Here is a 17,890-nt window from a genome sequence, read left to right on the forward strand (position 1 = left end):
GGGGATTTATGTCTGCACCGATTCCAAAGTGGGCAGTGATTTAGTTTAATCATCTCTTGAAGCTGTAAGGTGGACAAGAAGGTGATGCTGAAAGATGAGTTTCCAATCCTCTCCGTCTTTCTATATGTATATATTGTTAATTAAAAAGAATTGCTTGCCTTTTAATTAGTTATACCATGTTTCAAATGGTGGTTAGGGATTTCTAAACAGCATTTCAGGAGGTTTGAGAAGGAGGTGATTCAAGGCCCAGCGGTTTCTGGTTTGAGACAAAGGGAGCTCACTAACTGGAGAGGTGTGAGGTCTTAAGAGTGGTGCCCTATTTTCAGTGCAGGGTTCCAGGCTCTTCACTTGGCAGCTTAGAGTTGCCAAGCTATGTCTCACTTGGTGAAAGCGACAGAGGCTGCCTTCAAGTTGGCACCTCTAGGCAGGGTCCCAAATTGTGAGTTTCCCCGGGGCCTATAATTTCTCCCAAGGGCTTCCTTGTTTTCTCTTTGTGTTTGCCAGGTTTTAGTAGCCAGGGCCTCAAACACCATGAAATAAAACTCTCGCAGAAATGCTCTACTTTCAGGGAGGCACAAATCTGGAGCGCTCTGTACACTCATCTCAGCAGATTTTGCATGGGAAAGGTGTCTGTGGCGGCAGGGGGACCTGGCAACCAAAATAACAAACCTCGTCATTTTTCTTAATGGAATTGCAGAGTACAAAAGCTGTTTTCACAGAGAGTGAAGAAGCATTTAAGCTAATTAAATACACTGTTAATTGCAAAGAGCAAACTGTACTGTAACACTCCTTCTGAATGCTGGAGCCTGGCAGATTCCACCCCCTGCATGTAAAGCACAGAAAGAGGCCGACCTCGAGTGCTTGTTCCAATCTATTGCATCTTTCCTGGTACCCTTCTGAAATTGTGTGTGTGTGTGTGTGTGGTGTGTTGGGGGAGTCAAATAGGTTGCTGAATTATAACTGTAGAGAGGTGGGCTCACCATCTTTCATTCCAATATCTCAGCATTTCTCAACATATATCCCCAGCTGTACCATTTTGCATGATTCACCTAAGTACCACTGGAAGTAACCGGTGAGTATATCTTCACCAGTTACTTCCAGGTTGAGAGGCCAGATGTGACAAGGCTCAGGTAGCCAGGAGAGCTTTTCAGAGTGTGTAAAAAGCCTGCTTTGGAGCTTTGCCCATTGATCTGAGCCTCCTACTGATGTTTGTCATGTCATGTTGCTAGTCTTGCTGTCAGGCAGCAAATGTCTGAGGGTCCCAAGAGTGCCACCAGACACCACCTCAACTATCACTGGTGGTACCTGTACCACTGGTTGAGAAACACTGCAATATCTTGATCTTCGAAGGAGATATCACTTTACCCTCTGCTGCCCATCTTTCCTGGCTTCTTGAAAATGTGTTTAGTTGACCTAGTCTTTGCCCCTTGAAAATGTGTGTTTAGTTGACCTGTTCTTTGAATGAAGCATTGAATAGTGTTCTGAATGTGCACCCTATGTCATGGCAATGTCTTGGTTTGGAAAAGGAGAGATCATACAGAGTGGTATTTTGCATTGTATACCCTCCTGCCTTCTGAAAATGGGTACATGGGTGAAGCTGGTCTTTGAACCTGAAGTGTGGGAATAGTGTTCTGGATGTGCATACCTAATTTCATTCCATTTTATTGCCATCTTCAGCCAAGTTATTGCATTGTAAATGTACAAGTTGTCCTGCTGAATGGGCCAGAAAAAGCAGAGACCTTGGTTTGCCTAGCCAACAGGAGTTCCCCATGAATGAAGTGGCTTCTTCTGAATCTATTCTGAGTGGCTGCTGTCCTTTCATGGAAGTATACATGAAAAGGCTTCTGGACTCGCCTTCCCAAAGAACTGTCTGGGCCATCAGCACTTCCTGCTCATGGCAGTTTACCAACCAAGTAAATGCTGGGGCAGTGCTGCAATATGGGCAGAGCCCTGCCAGCTTTAATGCCCTTGCAGCAGGGTCAGCGGAGAAACCAACTGGAGCAGGAAGGCAGAGAACAGAAGGTGCAGCATCAGAGTAACAGACATGGGTGGTGTTTGTTGGTGCAAGCAGGATGAATGCCGCTTCTGCATCAACCCGGCTGTCTTTAACTTCTTAATGTTGCAGTAATCTTATCTGACCTGGAGGCTGCTGTTTTAAATCTGAACCCCAGCCCCTTCACCTTACTGCAAGGAGAACTGAACTGTTCTTGATCCAGACTGAATGGACTTCGGGGTTTGGATTTGAGCTGAGGTCTTTTCAGCCAGCTCTAGTAGCTCTTTCATTCTAGCTCCTCATTTGCTAGACCTCCATTTCTCACTGTCTTGTGAATTGGAGTTGAGGCGCATTAGAGAAACACAAGGGCTGTCCCTGGAGGGTGTAGCCTTTCCTGAATGAAATGACTGAGCGCGATTAAGTTTCAAGGGGATTTGCTGATTTGACAATTGCACTGAAAGTTCCATTAAGACTCCTGATGTCTTAAATTGGGTGTATTATTCTTTGTTCCAGTGCAGGTGATGATGATGGACAGCTGAAACTCAAATAGCAAATTTGTCTGTCTTGCTCGAGGCATCCCTCAGGTTGGTGGCCCTGGCATTTTGACCAGGAAAGCCCATTTTCTCTGAGCAAAACAAAGAATTTGAGATCTGTATGCATCTGATGAGCTGGCATATTTAAAGGGAGTGATACAAATTATTTTGATATTTCTGAGCTCTGTGGGTTTTGTTCTGGCTTCATGTCGCACAGCTGAGAGGAGGAGGAAGGCCCTTGTTGAAGGGTCTTGAAGACAGGGTGTAGTTGATGTGAAGTGGAAAGACTGAATCCATCTTGGAAGGCGCTGTTTCCCTGAGTTGTCCCTGCTGGCCTCGGCTGTCACCAGCCAATGAGCTGATTTTTGGGGTGGCCATTCCTAGGGGAAGAGGGAAAAGTCCACAGAAAGTCATGGATGAGTGTACATTGCTGAAGATTCTTCACAGCCTGTTGTATGCTGTGGTTCTCTGCAGTGCTGCAGCCTGTCCAGCTCTGACTGAAAAGCAGCAGTGGCTTGGGGAGATAGATCCTAGACAAACAAATTGCCCCAAAATATTGTCTTATGCAGTCTTTTCCTAGAGGATGTTGTTAATGGCTCTGAGTGAACCTAACCAGCTGCAGCTTGCAAAATGGCCAGCTCTGTCTCCTTGGGTGCCTTATGCTTAATGGCTGAGTTGCATGCAAACCCCTATCCAATCTGATGTTTGACTCCTGAAGACTCGAGGAGGAGATGGACTGGGTGTGCCAGTCTGCCCACTCACCACCACTGCTTCTTTTACTTCCACTTCCTGGACTGGAAAAGGAAGAGGGGAGCAGAGCGAAAGAGGAAATGTGCAGAATTGGAGAGTGGTGTGGTAGAGCAGTGGAAACATTCCTCCACACTTCCTCTTATGCTTCACCACCCTTTTCCAATCCAGGGAGCAGGAAGAGTAGAGGCTGGCATATCACCAGTAAAGCACTTGGCATGCTATTTCAGGCACTGGGAGGTTTGGGGTTGGCCATGACTCTGCCACGTATCTAAGAGATTTGAATTGACTCTGGGTTTCTGACACGGTGGTTGCACCCCTCCCCATACTTTCCCAGCTCTAATTCCCCCCAATTCTCCACTGAAACATTCTCCATCATTCTGTTACTGGAACAACTTGCTTTGATGTATCCTTGCCCACATGTAGTCAACACCTGCATTTTCTCAGCCTGCAAAATGCTGGTTATCTGCAGCTTTGGAAAGTTCAGGTGTGGGAGGAGATCTTCTTCCGGGCTTGGCCTCTGCTCTGCGACACTCTGCCCTTCCTTCTCCCTGCTCCGGAATGGATGGGCTTCTGCCGACAGTGCCCTGGCTTTGACTTTGTAAGCCTTGGTTATTGATGGGGCTCTGGAGCTCCCTGTGCAAAGATTCAGGGCTGTAAATAGCAAGGCCTGGGAAATATGGCACCTGAAATCACACACAGCTGTCTGCTCTTGGAAAGAGAGAGCTCTCTGCGTCTCCTCGTATATTGCTCCGGACTTTCTCTTGGAGCTACCTGATTGCTGACAGAATGCTAATTTACAGGAACATAACTCAAAACAAAAAAAGTTCTCTGCTGCATTTGGAGATAATCCACTTAAATCTTGGGGAATGAAAAATTAAGAGGGTGCCTGTGAAGCGATGATCATTCTTTCCCACAATCCCTCTCCCTTTCCCAGAACAACCAAATAGCAAGAAAGGCACCACAGCCTTTGTAGTTAGTGCAGATTCAGTCGGACACAAAGTGTGCCAGTCCAGGACCCCATCTTCCCTCACATGGCTGCACCTCTAGATGCTCCCACAGGCCCATTCCCATTCCTCATCGTTCTGTTTTCAAGGCTGATCCAAGCCATTCCAGCCCCTTAAGCAGTACGTCAGATGTTGTCTCCTTACCCAGCAATGCACCACCAGCTGCCTCCCCTTCTCCTCTCCCCTCTTTCAGGATTCAAAAACGAAGATAGGGTGGAAGCGGGAGGATGCTCTAGCCCTCCCTCTGTGCTACTTCTTCTTCTCTGTTCCCCTTTTCCTTTTTTAAGCCAGGGAGGAGGAGCAACAGTAGAGGTGGACAGAGCTGGAAGGTAAGGGTTCCCTGCCCACAGCTGTCTCAGTTAGCCTCATGGCTGCCAGGCCTGAGGCTTCTATTTATAAAGTTCTTTAAAAGTACTAGATGCCATTCTCAGAAACCTTTACAAACATGGTTACAATTTCTGGCCAACAATTCCTTTGTTGGGTGGATGACAGGTCAATAGTTCAAACTAGAGTGTGGACAGTTAGGAGGGAGCTGGGAATCTCCCCCCCCCCCCACTGATGAGACATCAAGGGCAATGGGCAGGTCCCTGGTTTGTTGGCAGCTTGGGGAGTCCTTATACTTGGATCACTTTCTGAATCTGAGAACTCAATGTTGAGAAATACTGAGACATCTTTTCTTCCAATGTACACTGCTCAAAACAATAAAGGGAACACTTAAACAACACATCCGAGATCTGAATGAACGAAATATGCCTATTAAATACTTTGTTCCTGACATAGTTGAATGTGCTGACAACAAAATCACACAACAATCATCAATGGAAATCACATTTATCAACCCATGGAGGTCTGGGTTTGGTGTCATACTCAAAATCGAAGTGGAAAAACACACTGCAGGCTGATCCAACTTCGATGTAATGTCCATAAAGCAAGTCAAAATGAGGCTCAGTAGTGTGTGTGGCCTCCATGTGCCTGTATGACCTCCCTACAACGCCTGGGCATGCTCCTGATGAGGTGGCGGATAGTCTCCTGAGGGATCGCCTCCCAGACCTGGACTAAAGCATTCGCCAACTCCTGGACAGTCTGTGGTGCAACGTGGCGCTGGTGGATGGAGCGAGACATGATGTCCCAGATGTGCTCAATTGGATTCAGGTCTGGGGAACGGGCGGGCCAGTCCATAGCATCAATGCCTTCATCTTGCAGGAACTGCTGACGCACTCCAGCCACATGAGGTCTAGCATTGTCCTGCATTAGGAGGAACCCAAGGCCAACCGCGCCAGCATATGGTCTCACAAGGGGTCTGAGGATCTCATCTCGGTACCTAATGGCAGTCAGGCTACCTCTGGCGAGCACATGGAGGCCTGTGCAGCCCCCCAAAGAAATGCCACCCCACACCATTACTGACCCACTGCCAAACCGGTCATGCTGGAGGATGTTGCAGGCAGCAGAACGTTCTCCCTGCCGTCTCCAGACTCTGTCACGTCTGTCACATGTGCTCAGTGTGAACCTGCTTTCATCTGTGAAGAGCACAGGGCGCCAGTGACGAGGTTGCCAATCTTGGTGTTCTCTGGCAAATGCCAAACGTCCTGCACGGTGTCGGGCTGTCAGCACAACCCCCACCTGTGGACGTCGGGCCCTCATACCACCCTCATGGAGTCTGTTTCTGACCGTTTGAGCAGACACATGCACATTTGTGGCCTGCTGGAGGTCATTTTGCAGGGCTCTGGCAGTGCTCCTCCTGTTCCTCCTGGCACGAAGGCGGAGGTAGCGGTCCTGATGCTGGGTTGTTGCCCTCCTACGGCCTCCTCCACGTCTCCTGGTGTACTGGCATGTCTCCTGGTAGCGCCTCCATGCTCTGGACACTACAATGACAGACACAGCAAACCTTCTTGCCACAGCTTGCATTGATGTGCCATCCTGGATGAGCTGCACTACCTGAGCCACTTGTGTGGGTTGCAGACTCCGCCTCATGCTGCCACTAGAGTGACAGCACCGCCAGCATTCAAAGGTCACCCAAACATCAGCCAGAAAGCATAGGGACTGCGAAGTGGTCTGTGGTCACCACCTGCAGAACCACTCCTTTATTGGGGGTGTCTTGTTACTTGCCTATGATTTCCACCTGTTGTCTACTCCATTAGTGCAACAGCATGTGAACTTGATTGTCAATCGGTGTGGCTTCCTAGGTGGACAGTTTGATTTCACAGAAGTGTGATTGACTTGGAGTGACATTGTGTTGTTTAAGTTTAAAACCTTGGAATCCATCAAGTCTGGAGGAGAGCCTGCCTGGATCGACTACTATTGATTGGTTACTGATGATTGATGGTTACTGATGATTGATTGGTTACTATTGATTGGTTACTATTTTAAAGGCATTACTATTGATTGGTTACTATTGATTGGCCTATTTTTAAAAAAGGGAAAGAGGGGGGACCCGGGAAACTATAGGCCGGTCAGCCTAACATCCATCAAAGATAGGATCTCAAAACACATAGACGAACAGGCCTTGCTGAGGGAGAGTCAGCATGGCTTCTGTAAGGGTAAGTCTTGCCTCACAAACCTTATAGAATTCTTTGAAAAGGTCAACAGGCATGTGGATGCGGGAGAACCCGTGGACATTATATATCTGGACTTTCAGAAGGCGTTTGACATGGTCCCTCACCAAAGGCTACTGAAAAAACTCCACAGTCAGGGAATTAGAGGACAGGTCCTCTCGTGGATTGAGAACTGGTTGGAGGCCAGGAAGCAGAGAGTGGGTGTCAATGGGCAATTTTCACAATGGAAAGAGGTGAAAAGCGGTGTGCCCCAAGGATCTGTCCTGGGACCGGTGCTTTTCAACCTCTTCATAAATGACCTGGAGACAGGGTTGAGCAGTGAAGTGGCTAAGTTTGCAGACGACACCAAACTTTTCCGAGTGGTAAAGACCAGAAGTGATTGTGAGGAGCTCCAGAAGGATCTCTCCAGACTGGCAGAATGTGCAGCAAAATGGCAGATGCGCTTCAATGTCAGTAAGTGTAAAGTCATGCACATTGGGGCAAAAAATCAAAACTTTAGATATAGGCCGATGGGTTCTGAGCTGTCTGTGACAGATCAGGAGAGAGATCTTGGGGTGGTGGTGGACAGGTCGATGAAAGTGTCGACCCAATGTGCGGCGGCAGTGAAGAAGGCCAATTCTATGCTTGGGATCATTAGGAAGGGTATTGAGAACAAAACGGCTAGTATTATAATGCCGTTGTACAAATCGATGGTAAGGCCACACCTGGAGTATTGTGTCCAGTTCTGGTCGCCGCATCTCAAAAAAGACATAGTGGAAATGGAAAAGGTGCAAAAGAGAGTGACTAAGATGATTACGGGGCTGGGGCACCTTCCTTATGAGGAAAGGCTACGGCGTTTGGGCCTCTTCAGCCTAGAAAAGAGACGCTTGAGGGGGGACATGATTGAGACATACAAAATTATGCAGGGGATGGACAGAGTGGATACGGAGATGCTCTTTACACTCTCACATAATACCAGAACCAGGGGACATCCACTAAAATTGAGTGTTGGGCGGGTTAGGACAGACAAAAGAAAATATTTCTTTACTCAGCGCGTGGTCGGTCTGTGGAACTCCTTGCCACAGGATGTGGTGCTGGCGTCTAGCCTAGACGCCTTTAAAAGGGGATTGGACGAGTTTCTGGAGGAAAAATCCATTATGGGGTACAAGCCATGATGTGTATGCGCAACCTCCTGATTTTAGGAATGGGTTAAGTCAGAATGCCAGATGTAGGGGAGGGCACCAGGATGAGGTCTCTTGTTATCTGGTGTGCTCCCTGGGGCATTTGGTGGGCTGCTGTGAGATACAGGAAGCTGGACTAGATGGGCCTATGGCCTGATCCAGTAGGGCTGTTCTTATGTTCTTATGTTCTTATGAGAAGATGGGGCGGTGGCGGGGGACGACGACAGGGGGACTTCTGTGTGACCTCTGTAGAGCACTGGGTCCTCCAGCTCCTACTGTCCATCAGAGCTGCTGTTGGGCAAGTCAAACTATTTTACACTTCTACTAAGCAGCACAATTTAACCCCTTAAAGGTCCTGGGTGTTTTGGAAAGTACCAGAAGCCTTTCTTTGTTTTTTTAAAAAAATATTCTTCCCCTTGTTTCTTTTTCTTTTTTTAATTTATAGTAAAATTAAGCAGTTATTAGTATTCACGAAAAACTGCTTGTGGCAGGGCTCCGCACGAAGTAACGAGGAGCCACCTGCGGTTCAAAGCAGTACTTGATAATGCTGTAATTAGATTTGAGATGCAAAAAAGCTCATTAAAATTAAATAACATATTTGTCACTGTTTTAAGAGGTGCAGTTTGTTGAGAATCATGCTGGTCTCCTGACCTTGACGTCTTCCGAGCAATCGTGGCTGTCAAGAATTCACAAGGAGTGCTGGCGATCCTGTGGGAGGATTTGCGGGGGGCAGGGGGGAATTAACTTTTCTTTTTTTTAAAATGTGTGATAAGCAGATCAGGGAATGCAGCAGCAGTGGGTGGATGGGTGGGTTGATGTCTGGGGTGAACTTTAACCTTCAATGGATGTGCCCAGATATCCTCTCTGGTTAGGACTGATCCCTCCTGTTTTCTCCAGCACGTTCTCAAGTGGTGAAAATGGTGGGCCAATTCTGATGATGGATGACGTGTGGAGTGATTTCCTGTGCCCAGCTGGGTGTTGCTTGTGCCTCCAGCTTTCCAGCTTTGAAAGTTTCGGGAACACCACTAGTTCTTGCGGAGGTGACATATCTATCCTATATGGCAGAGGTTCTCAAACTTTGAGGGAGCTTTACTCCCTCAGTAAGTTCTTGCAGGGGAGGGGCTAGGGCAATGACATGATCCCCAGGATCGCGTTGCTAAGGGGGGCGAGGGGTGGGTGCTTTGCACTTTTTTCAAGAAGGCAGGGCTGCAGCAGGCTACAGGAGGTGCAGGAAGCCCTGCGCAGCCCTGCACAGTGCTCCCCAAGGCTTGGAACATTAGCTAAAAGTGTGCGTAAAGCACCTCCTACAAAACAGAAGTGCTTTGCGCCTGCTTTTAGCGAATGTTCCAAGCCTTGGAGAGCGCTGTACAGGGCTGTGCAGGGCTCCCCAAATCTCCTGCAGCCTGCTGCAGCCCTGCCTTCTTGAAGTAAGTGCAAAGCACCCCCCTTGCCCCCCTTAGTGACACAATCCTGGGGATTGCTGCCTTCCTCCCCTTCCTCCGCCCCTTAAAGGGACAGGGGAAGCGTTACACGAACCAGTTTGAGAACCACTGTTTGAGACCAACCAGTTTGAGAACCACTGTTATATGGCATTTAACTAGATTTTTTTTTTAAACCCTTTTCCATATTTCCTCCAGATGACACAGAACGCTAAAACAATGACACTGAAAATCCAGCATGACAGACCTCTGAGTACACTGCAAGAAACAATCGTTCAAATAGTTTGGAGGGAAAGAAAGGAGTTTTACTAACCTATGAAAGGCGTATCAAAATTGTCTCTCCTAATTGAGAGAGGTTGCCTCAAAATGTTCCTTTGACTTGCTCCCTCCACTGTTCAGCCAAATGCAGAATGAGAGAGCAGCTTTCCTCCCTCTGATGCTAGAGGGCCCAAATGGCTCAGGTAGGTACCTTATATACTACCCAATCCTGCTCCTCTTCCGAGCAGAATTTTGGAGGTGAAGTCAAGGAGCCCAAATCTGATGTGAAAAGTGATTCAGAGCAAAGTGGCGAGGGGATGTGAACTAATTGTCTGGGTGGGACTGTGGCTCACTGAAATCCATATCATAACTAGAGCAGTATCATGAGTGTTGCAGGAAAATTTGTTACTGGTGCTTTTTCCTTTGTGAGGGAGCCTCCAGATGTTTGCCAAGGTCCTTGGAAGGGGGGAGACAGTTGTACCCTCTACAGGGCTTGTTGGTGCAAGGCTGGGAGCTGCGCCTCGAGGTCACCCTCTCCCCGCTCGGCACGCTTGCTGAACACCAGGGACATTCACTTTCATTACAGATCTAAGCATGATCCATATTAAACGCAATTGGCAAAGCAGTTTTGGGCTCTGCAATCAATTAAAATCATTTGCAATTATTACAAAGCAACTTGTTTGTTTTTCCCTGGTCCCTTCCTCCCCTCCCACCCCACCCCCTCTCCAGCTGCTGTTGAAATATCCCTGAAGGTGACTGCTCTAGTTCCTCTGCTGACTGCTTTTGTCCTCTGTCCTCTTAGACATATATTTGGTTGGGGTTTGGGAATTGGCAGGGGGAAGAACTGCTAGGTTGCCTTTCACCAAAGAGGAGGAGACAAAGTGTCCAGGCCTTATGCAACTGAGGGCCCAATCCTATCCAAATTCCCAGCACTGATACAGCTGTGCTAATTGGGTGTGTGCTGCATCCTGCAGTGCAGAGGAAGTCATGGAGGCCACCTTGAGGTAAGGGAACATTGGTTGTAGCTGGATCGGTGCTGGAAATTGGATAGGATTAGGCCCTGAGAGGTCTTTGCAAATCTTGTATTCCCCTCCAGGATGTTTTGGAAGGGCCAGCACTTCCTTAGGTGGCTGATTGATGGAGGGCGAATACTCCCTGAATTTGAAAAGGAAAAGGGGGATGGAGCAAAAGAGGAAGTGTGGAGTAGAGGGGTGCTTCTGACACATCATTCTCCTCCCCTCTACACTTCCTCTTCTACTGTTTTTTCCCCTTTTCCATGCTATAAATCCAGCAACTGTTACCCTGCAGTTGCCCAATCTCATCTGAACTCGGAAGCTAAGCAGGGTCAGGCCTGGTTAGTACTTGGATGGGAGACTGCCTGGGAATACCAGGTGGTGTAGGCTTATACCATAGTCTTTCGAGACTGAAGGTTGCCAACCGTTACCAAATCCAGCACACTCCTCTCTTCCACACTTCATCGTCTTCTCCATTCCTGTCTTTCTTTTGGAATTCAGGAGGTGGGAAGAGGTGGCATGCCTCTGGCAAAGGGGGACAAGGCATTCTGCAAGGGTGGCGGCGGCAACATTTGTTGTGCTGCATCAGGCTAGGCGAGGACTTGGGCTTGCACTGTGTGTGAGGCTGATCTCCTTTGCCACTTTAGGCAGGTGGATCAAAACAATGGAAGCAAATCCACAGATGTTTCAAGGAACGTGGCACATGGGAGATAGGGAATTTAGAGATTGGGGAGTGATATCATTAGGGGCTAAGATGTGAGCAGGTGAGGCTCCGTTGTCAGAGAGGGGATGTGCTGGGTAGAGTGTAAAGGCAGGCCAAGGAAGATCTGCGCTGAGTCTGGTGCCAGTCACCTATGCCCTCAACGGACTGGTGAAGAATGAGTTTGGGAGGGATTGTAGCTTGGTAGTACAGTCCCTGCTTTGCATGCAGAAGGTCCCAACAGGTATACTTTGTGGCAGCATATCTAGGTAGGCTTGGCATCCTGGAGAAGTTGCCATCTATGCAGACAGGACTGAGCTCGATGGGCCAGAGTCAGTGGCAGGGGGGCTTCCTCTCTTCCTCTGCCTTTTCCAGTCACATTGCCTTGTGAATATATCCAAGACCTTCCTTGTGACTCCCCCTTTTGGAAAAAGCATGGAAAGCATAAACAGAACAGCTTCAGAATTAATCAGCATCCCTAGGCTGGGTCTTCCCACAGAGCCATCTGCCTATGTACAGTGGCTCTGACATTGGAAGCCACCTATGACCAAGTCTGGCCAATGGACCATCGAGCCCAGGATCATCTGCACCAGGGCCTAGGGGGTAAAGGGGGTAATTTGTACCTGGGCCGAGTCAAAAAGGGGGCCCAGGAGCCAAAGGAGGGGCCCCAGAAATTTCCTGCTATCTTACATTTTCCTATATATTCATGGGTTGCTTGCATGGGATACTGGGGACACTACTACGAGTGTGGGGCTGCAGATGCTCGCAAGCCATATATGCTGGACCATACGCAGCACTCCGTAACACAGTGTCAAATCTCGGAGGAAACTGGCCTGCTACAGTAGCTCTTTGGCTTGTGGATCTGCTTGCCATGAAGGAGTGTTCCACAACCTTGTTTTGCCCCTCCCTACCTCCATTCTGCTCCCCACCACCACCCTCCCCCGCTCTGTTTCACCCCTCCCCCTTTGCAAAGGGGCCCAAAAGAAACTTTGTACCCCCTGATAAAATTCCTCCCAGAGGCCCTGATCTGCACTCCATGATAGAACTTTGCTGAGGTCGGTCCCAGCCACGTTTCCTAAGATCCTCCTATATGCATGCAGGTCCACTGCTGCTGAGCCATGACCTCTCCTTGGATTAACTTTCTGTTTTCTCCAGTCTAGCCATTGAGATATTTCAGCAACGCCAACCCCTCCAGGATTAATAAAGGAGTTGTGTGCCTGTTCTGACTCTGCCTATCCCAGGCATTGGATTGGCACACCATCTCCTTGTCCCTGTATGCCTCTTTTTCAGCTGCTGGAGGTACAGGTAAAGAGGATCTTAGGGGTGCAGTGGTGGGGGGATGGAATGGAGTGAACTTTGGAACCTGTAGGAACAATGATGTATTAGTAGATATAATGATCTGGTGCTCAAGTTCTACCTAAAAATTTTTTCAAAGGGCCTTAGAGGAGTAGAAACATTAGGCTCAGCAGGAGGCAAACTAAGAAATCTGTCTAGGGGCAGGTGTGAGTGACTTGGTCATCCTTTCCTAAGGATTGCCTTAGAGATGGTATGGAGCTCATGTCACATTAGGGCTATAATCCTATGCAAATTTACCTGGAGCAAGTACTGTTGAATACAAAGAGACTTACTTGTGAACAAGCATTCATAGGCTGTCATTTTCATTCATTGATTCATTCATTCATTTACTAGTCTGGGATATTTTTTAGCCCTATTTTTCAAATTTTCTACGTTTATTTTAAAGCTCCAAGGCGGATTTTACCACTCCAAGCCTGATCAGCTGCTAATTCTTTAACAACACAATCTTTTACATGTTTACTTGGAAGTATGTCCCATTATGTTCAGTGGAGCATATTCCTCCTAGGTAAAGATTGCAGCCTGAGTGAAATGTAATAAGTTTCATAGTAGAAAGAAGTGACAGGCGAAGAAAGCACGGGACTGAAGAAATGCGCTGTTGATCTTTTGTGGTTCCAGTCATAGTGGGGTGTGGCCGTGTAGCATAGCTGCTGCTACATCATTGGCCACAGTCATACATTGCTGCAGAAATAGAGCTGGAAAAGGTATTTGTTTTGTTCTGTTTATGTAATACAGTAAAATTTAATGAAAAAAAAGAGCTGGAAAAGGTGGTTCCTTGTGTTGACATTTTTGCCTATTTTTGTTCTGAAGCCGCTAGCCTCTGATTTCTTTGCTGGCAAGGAGAACCTCTCCTCTGAAGGTCACATCAAAACATTTCCTCTTCCTGCAAATACGACCTTTAAAACCCAGAGAACATGACCAATGAAGTCAAAACTGCTGAAACCGTGACCGTACCTGAGCTCTACCTTCCCTGGCCTCACATTTATCACTTTTTCAGTTGTTCTAGTTTCCATTGAAGCACCTTTTTGCTAACCTACCTTCTGGGCCAAGAGAAGACACTGGAATGTCAAAGCAAAAATATCAAGAATTGAATGGGTTTTTGGTAGGCACCTGAAGTCTTTCCACAGAACCAAGTGAGGTCTCTTCCCAGGAAGTGAAGCCGGGGCCAATCTACATCCTAATTGCTCATGAGGGTCTCCTGGGGGATTTTCACTTTTTATTTTTATTTTAACACAGGGTAGGAAAATAATGAGGCTCTTTGTTTTGCCATCTTGTTGCTAAAAGAGCAGGCCCGCTGAATGCATCTGCGCCAAGGGTCTTGAACATGGCCATCTCTGGAGGGCAGAGTAGAGGTGACATTGTCTTTGGCTGTTTTGCATGTTTTTGGGATGTTCAACAGCTCCAGTAGTGATCAGAGAGTCCAGGACTTCGCTTTCTTTACCTTGAAGTCTGCAGGCAATATTCTTTGGTAAATAGGAACCTGACCAGGTTTGCCATTCATAGATGGGACATTCAGAACCCTCACTGTATTCTAAGTCAGGATGGGAAAATGCTCTTTGTGTTATCCCTCAATAAAATTATGTCTCAATCATGTGTTCCCACCTCACTTGCCTTAGCCCCAAGTTAAAGAGTCCCACACACTATAGCCTTTCCTAGTGAGAAAAGTGCTCTAGTCCTCTAATAATTTTTATATTTTCCTCTTTTGCACCTTTTCCAGCTCTACAATATCCTTTTTTTTTTTTTTTTTTTTTGGAGGTGTAAAGCTGAGCACAGTATTCCAGATGTGGCATCAACAGAAATTTATATTAGGCCATTATAATCTTTTCAGTCTCATTCTCGACCTTTCACAATCACTGCACATAAGCAGGGCTGCTGAGAGCTGACACTGGGCCCACAGCAAGATGCCTGATTGCCCCCTCTTCCTAAATTTGCTTGTACTGTATAGTTTTTTGTCATGACCCGGCCCCCTGGAAGCCTGGGCACTGGGGATTTTGCCCCCCTGCCCTCGCTCAGGCATGAGCGCAGAGTCAACATTTTCACTGAGCTCTCAACCACGACCTGACAATCTTTTTCCAGTTTCATCGCTGACAGCTCAAACCACTGACAATCCTGGGCCCTGTGCTGCCTGGGGCTAGGACCACAGGTACCGCCCCCCCCGCTGATTGCTGCCCCCCCCTCCAAAGGCCTTCTGAGGTCTCTGGAAGGCTGAAAATTGCTATTTCTGGTTTTTGGCTGAAAACCAGTAGTAGTGTTTTTTGCCCTTCCTTATACCTTTGAAGGCTCTCGGAGGCTTCCAGAGAATGTTTAAACCCCACTTCCGATTTTCAGCTGAAAACTCAAGTGGGGTTTAAAGGTCTTCAAAAGGTCCCCGGGCAGAGGCAGAGGGTGGTGGGTGGGGGGCAAGGAAGGTGGAGCGACCCTCGGAGGTGTGGAGACTTGGTGTATTTGTCCCTCCCTTGCCCTCTCTTGGAACACCTCTGACCCAGACTTCTTCAGTGTATATGGAAAACTGGGATTATCCCATGACTGCTAAATTGACTCAAAAACCTTTGGTGTGAGGGACTGTGTCAGCAGCTTTTTGACAGTCCATGTACACAACGCCAACTGGGTCACCTTTGTCCACATGCTGTTGACACTCTTAAAGAACCTAGAAGATTGATGAATCAGGATTTGCCTTTGTAGAAACCATGCTAGTTCTTAAGCAAGGCTCATTCTTCAATACCCTTCACAATTTTACCTTGCTTTCTACCAGTTCACCCAAACCAGTTGTTAAATTGACTTGTAATTTCCTGGATCTCCCCCCCCGCCCACCCCTTTCAAAATATCAATCTTACATTGGCTACCTTCCAGTCTTCTAGCACAGAGGGTGATTTAAGGGACACGTTGCATATTTTTGTAAGAAAATCAGCAATTCCACATTGGAGTTCCTTAAGAACTCTTGGGTGCGTGCCATTTGGAGCCAGTGATTTGTTCATTTGCAACTCATCCAAACACTTTTGAGACCCTCATCACTTTGATACAGTTTTCAGATCCTTTCCTGAGAAGGTCAGTTTAGGCATCTCCCCTGCATCTTCTGTTGTGAAGGATTCATTCAGCTTCTTTGCAATTTCCATATCCTCTTTAGGTGGACTTTCTCATGCTCTTGGTTTTCCACTCTGTTCTTCTTTTACGTTTTGAATCTAGGGAGGAGAAGGAGAAAGAGTGGGGGTGGCTGGGGAGAGGTAGATACCCTTAAGGCAATCACATCAAGCAACCTCATGGCTGGGCCAGGCCTGAAGCTCTCCAAACACCATGGAATCATCTGGCCTAGAGTAATTTTATTCAGAAGTAGCTGGTCCTAAATTTTCTCAACCATTCCTCCACTGTAGGCATTGATTTCTCTCTTTCCAATATTTAGCAAGTAGAATTTTGCCATCATCATAAGGTTCCCTGTCAGTGTGATGCTCTTCCTTCCCATCTTATTACTTCTTTCCTAAAGAGAACTGCTTGTGGACTCATTGATATCTCATCATCTCTTATCACCCTGTTCTTCTAGTATATCTTTACCAGTATTTTTGAAAGAAAATTATATTTCCACCAATTCTGCATAAAGTCCACATTAACCTTTTTCATCATCACCAGCTACCAGAATTGTTTAGGTATGTCTTCCTTATCTGAGAAACATGTGCAAAACCACGACTGTGTATGCTCTTTCTAAGTTGTTTCCAATGAAAATCTTACACCCATTTTACAAACCTATTCCCAGTACAATTAAACTGGCATAGTTATTTGGAGGTCTCCTTCCCAGTTTATCCTGTCCTTTCCATTTTATCAAATCAAGATTAGTGAGAATACCAAACATATTTTTAGAGAAAAGTTATGTGGAGGTATTTGGTGATATTACCAAGTGATCAAACTTGGTTGCATTCCTTTCTAGTTTATAATTCCTTTTTACTTTTTATAAACCACACACATTAATACTGAAGGAAAAGTGGCGAATGATTTTCAGTTTTTGTTTCATTTCATTATGTTTTATGTATCGCTTCTCAACCTTTTGGCTAAGACCAAGCGAAACGTTCTCTATTAAATCCACTCTGCAAAATAATTATGGCATGTTTTGCTATGGCATGATTTTTTCCTAGTGAACAAATTCACACTGTTCTTTTCCCGAGTATTGTGAATTTCTGACTGCATGCCAGTGATGCTTAAATGGCTTTAAAAGGGGGTTAGGTAAAGTCATGAAAGAAAGTTAGACTAAAAAGATAAATTAACAACTTTGCTTAGGGAGAATTCAACAGAAAACTTTTTGAAGAATTGGAGTCCAGTTATTGATTTTTTGAATCAGAGAGATGATGGTGATTTGAGGTATTTTGGATTTGAAGATTGATTTTGAAGTATTAGTGGTATAGACTAGCATTTGTTAATGTTTGGACTGTATGTATTTGGATTATAAGTATGGGAATGTTTTGGCTTCGCTCGGGCTGCTTTATTAGAATTTTGTTTATGTACGTATTTGTCTTTCTATTTTATGTTTATTATATCTAAATAAATAAATAAATGATTAAAAAAAGAAAGAAAGAAAGTTTTTGACCATGGCTATGAGTCGCAACAGTTAAATGGAGCCTCCAAGTTAACTCACTCATTTAGCAGTATTGTTTAGAAGTTCTCCTTACTTACTGTAAGGCATATGAGCATAATTATCCCCATTTTGCATATGGGAAGACTGAAGCTGAGTGGGAGTGGCTTGCCTAAGACCACTTAACTGATTTTATGACCGAGGTGAAATACAAACTGGGGAAGTCCCAATTTGCAGCTTAGCCACTACTCTCTACAGTTGCTATTGGGAATTAACAAGGGAGGGCTTCCTGTTGGCCCCTCTGGAGCAGAGGATGCTGGGCTAGATGGAGCTGCATTCATCAGCTATGAGAGTTTTTCTGATGGTCTTATTTCCCATGGCATATTGTGTCCTCCTAGCACATAGTTTGGGATAAGATAATTATTCATAGAAGCTCCCCCCCACCACACCATATCAAAGGTAAACAGAAAGAAAACAATTCCAGCTCTATCACATGTCCCAGGAATCAGCTGATCCTGGAACAATTACATGTATCTCCAAAGGTGGCAGAGTGGGGTGGGTGCCCCAGCTGAAAACTCTG

At 46.4% G+C, this 17,890-nt stretch overlaps 1 protein-coding gene and 1 pseudogene across 1 annotated transcript in view; both read left to right on the forward strand.

Moving 5' to 3' along the window:
- Positions 1 to 10,975: 10,975 nt before the first annotated feature.
- Positions 10,976 to 11,092, forward strand: LOC136660833 (5S ribosomal RNA; annotated as a pseudogene).
- Positions 11,093 to 12,121: 1,029 nt separating this feature from the next.
- Positions 12,122 to 17,890, forward strand: part of LOC136660346 (calmodulin-binding transcription activator 1-like) — a 627,764-nt gene continuing 621,995 nt past the window's right edge. The window contains exon 1 of the mRNA XM_066637476.1: positions 12,122 to 12,202. Within this exon, the coding sequence (XP_066493573.1) occupies positions 12,122 to 12,202 (81 nt within the window). The remainder of the gene's footprint in view (positions 12,203 to 17,890) is intronic.

This window comes from Tiliqua scincoides, chromosome 9, assembly GCF_035046505.1.
Source record: "Tiliqua scincoides isolate rTilSci1 chromosome 9, rTilSci1.hap2, whole genome shotgun sequence".
In the NCBI taxonomy this organism is placed as follows: Eukaryota; Metazoa; Chordata; class Lepidosauria; order Squamata; family Scincidae; genus Tiliqua; species Tiliqua scincoides.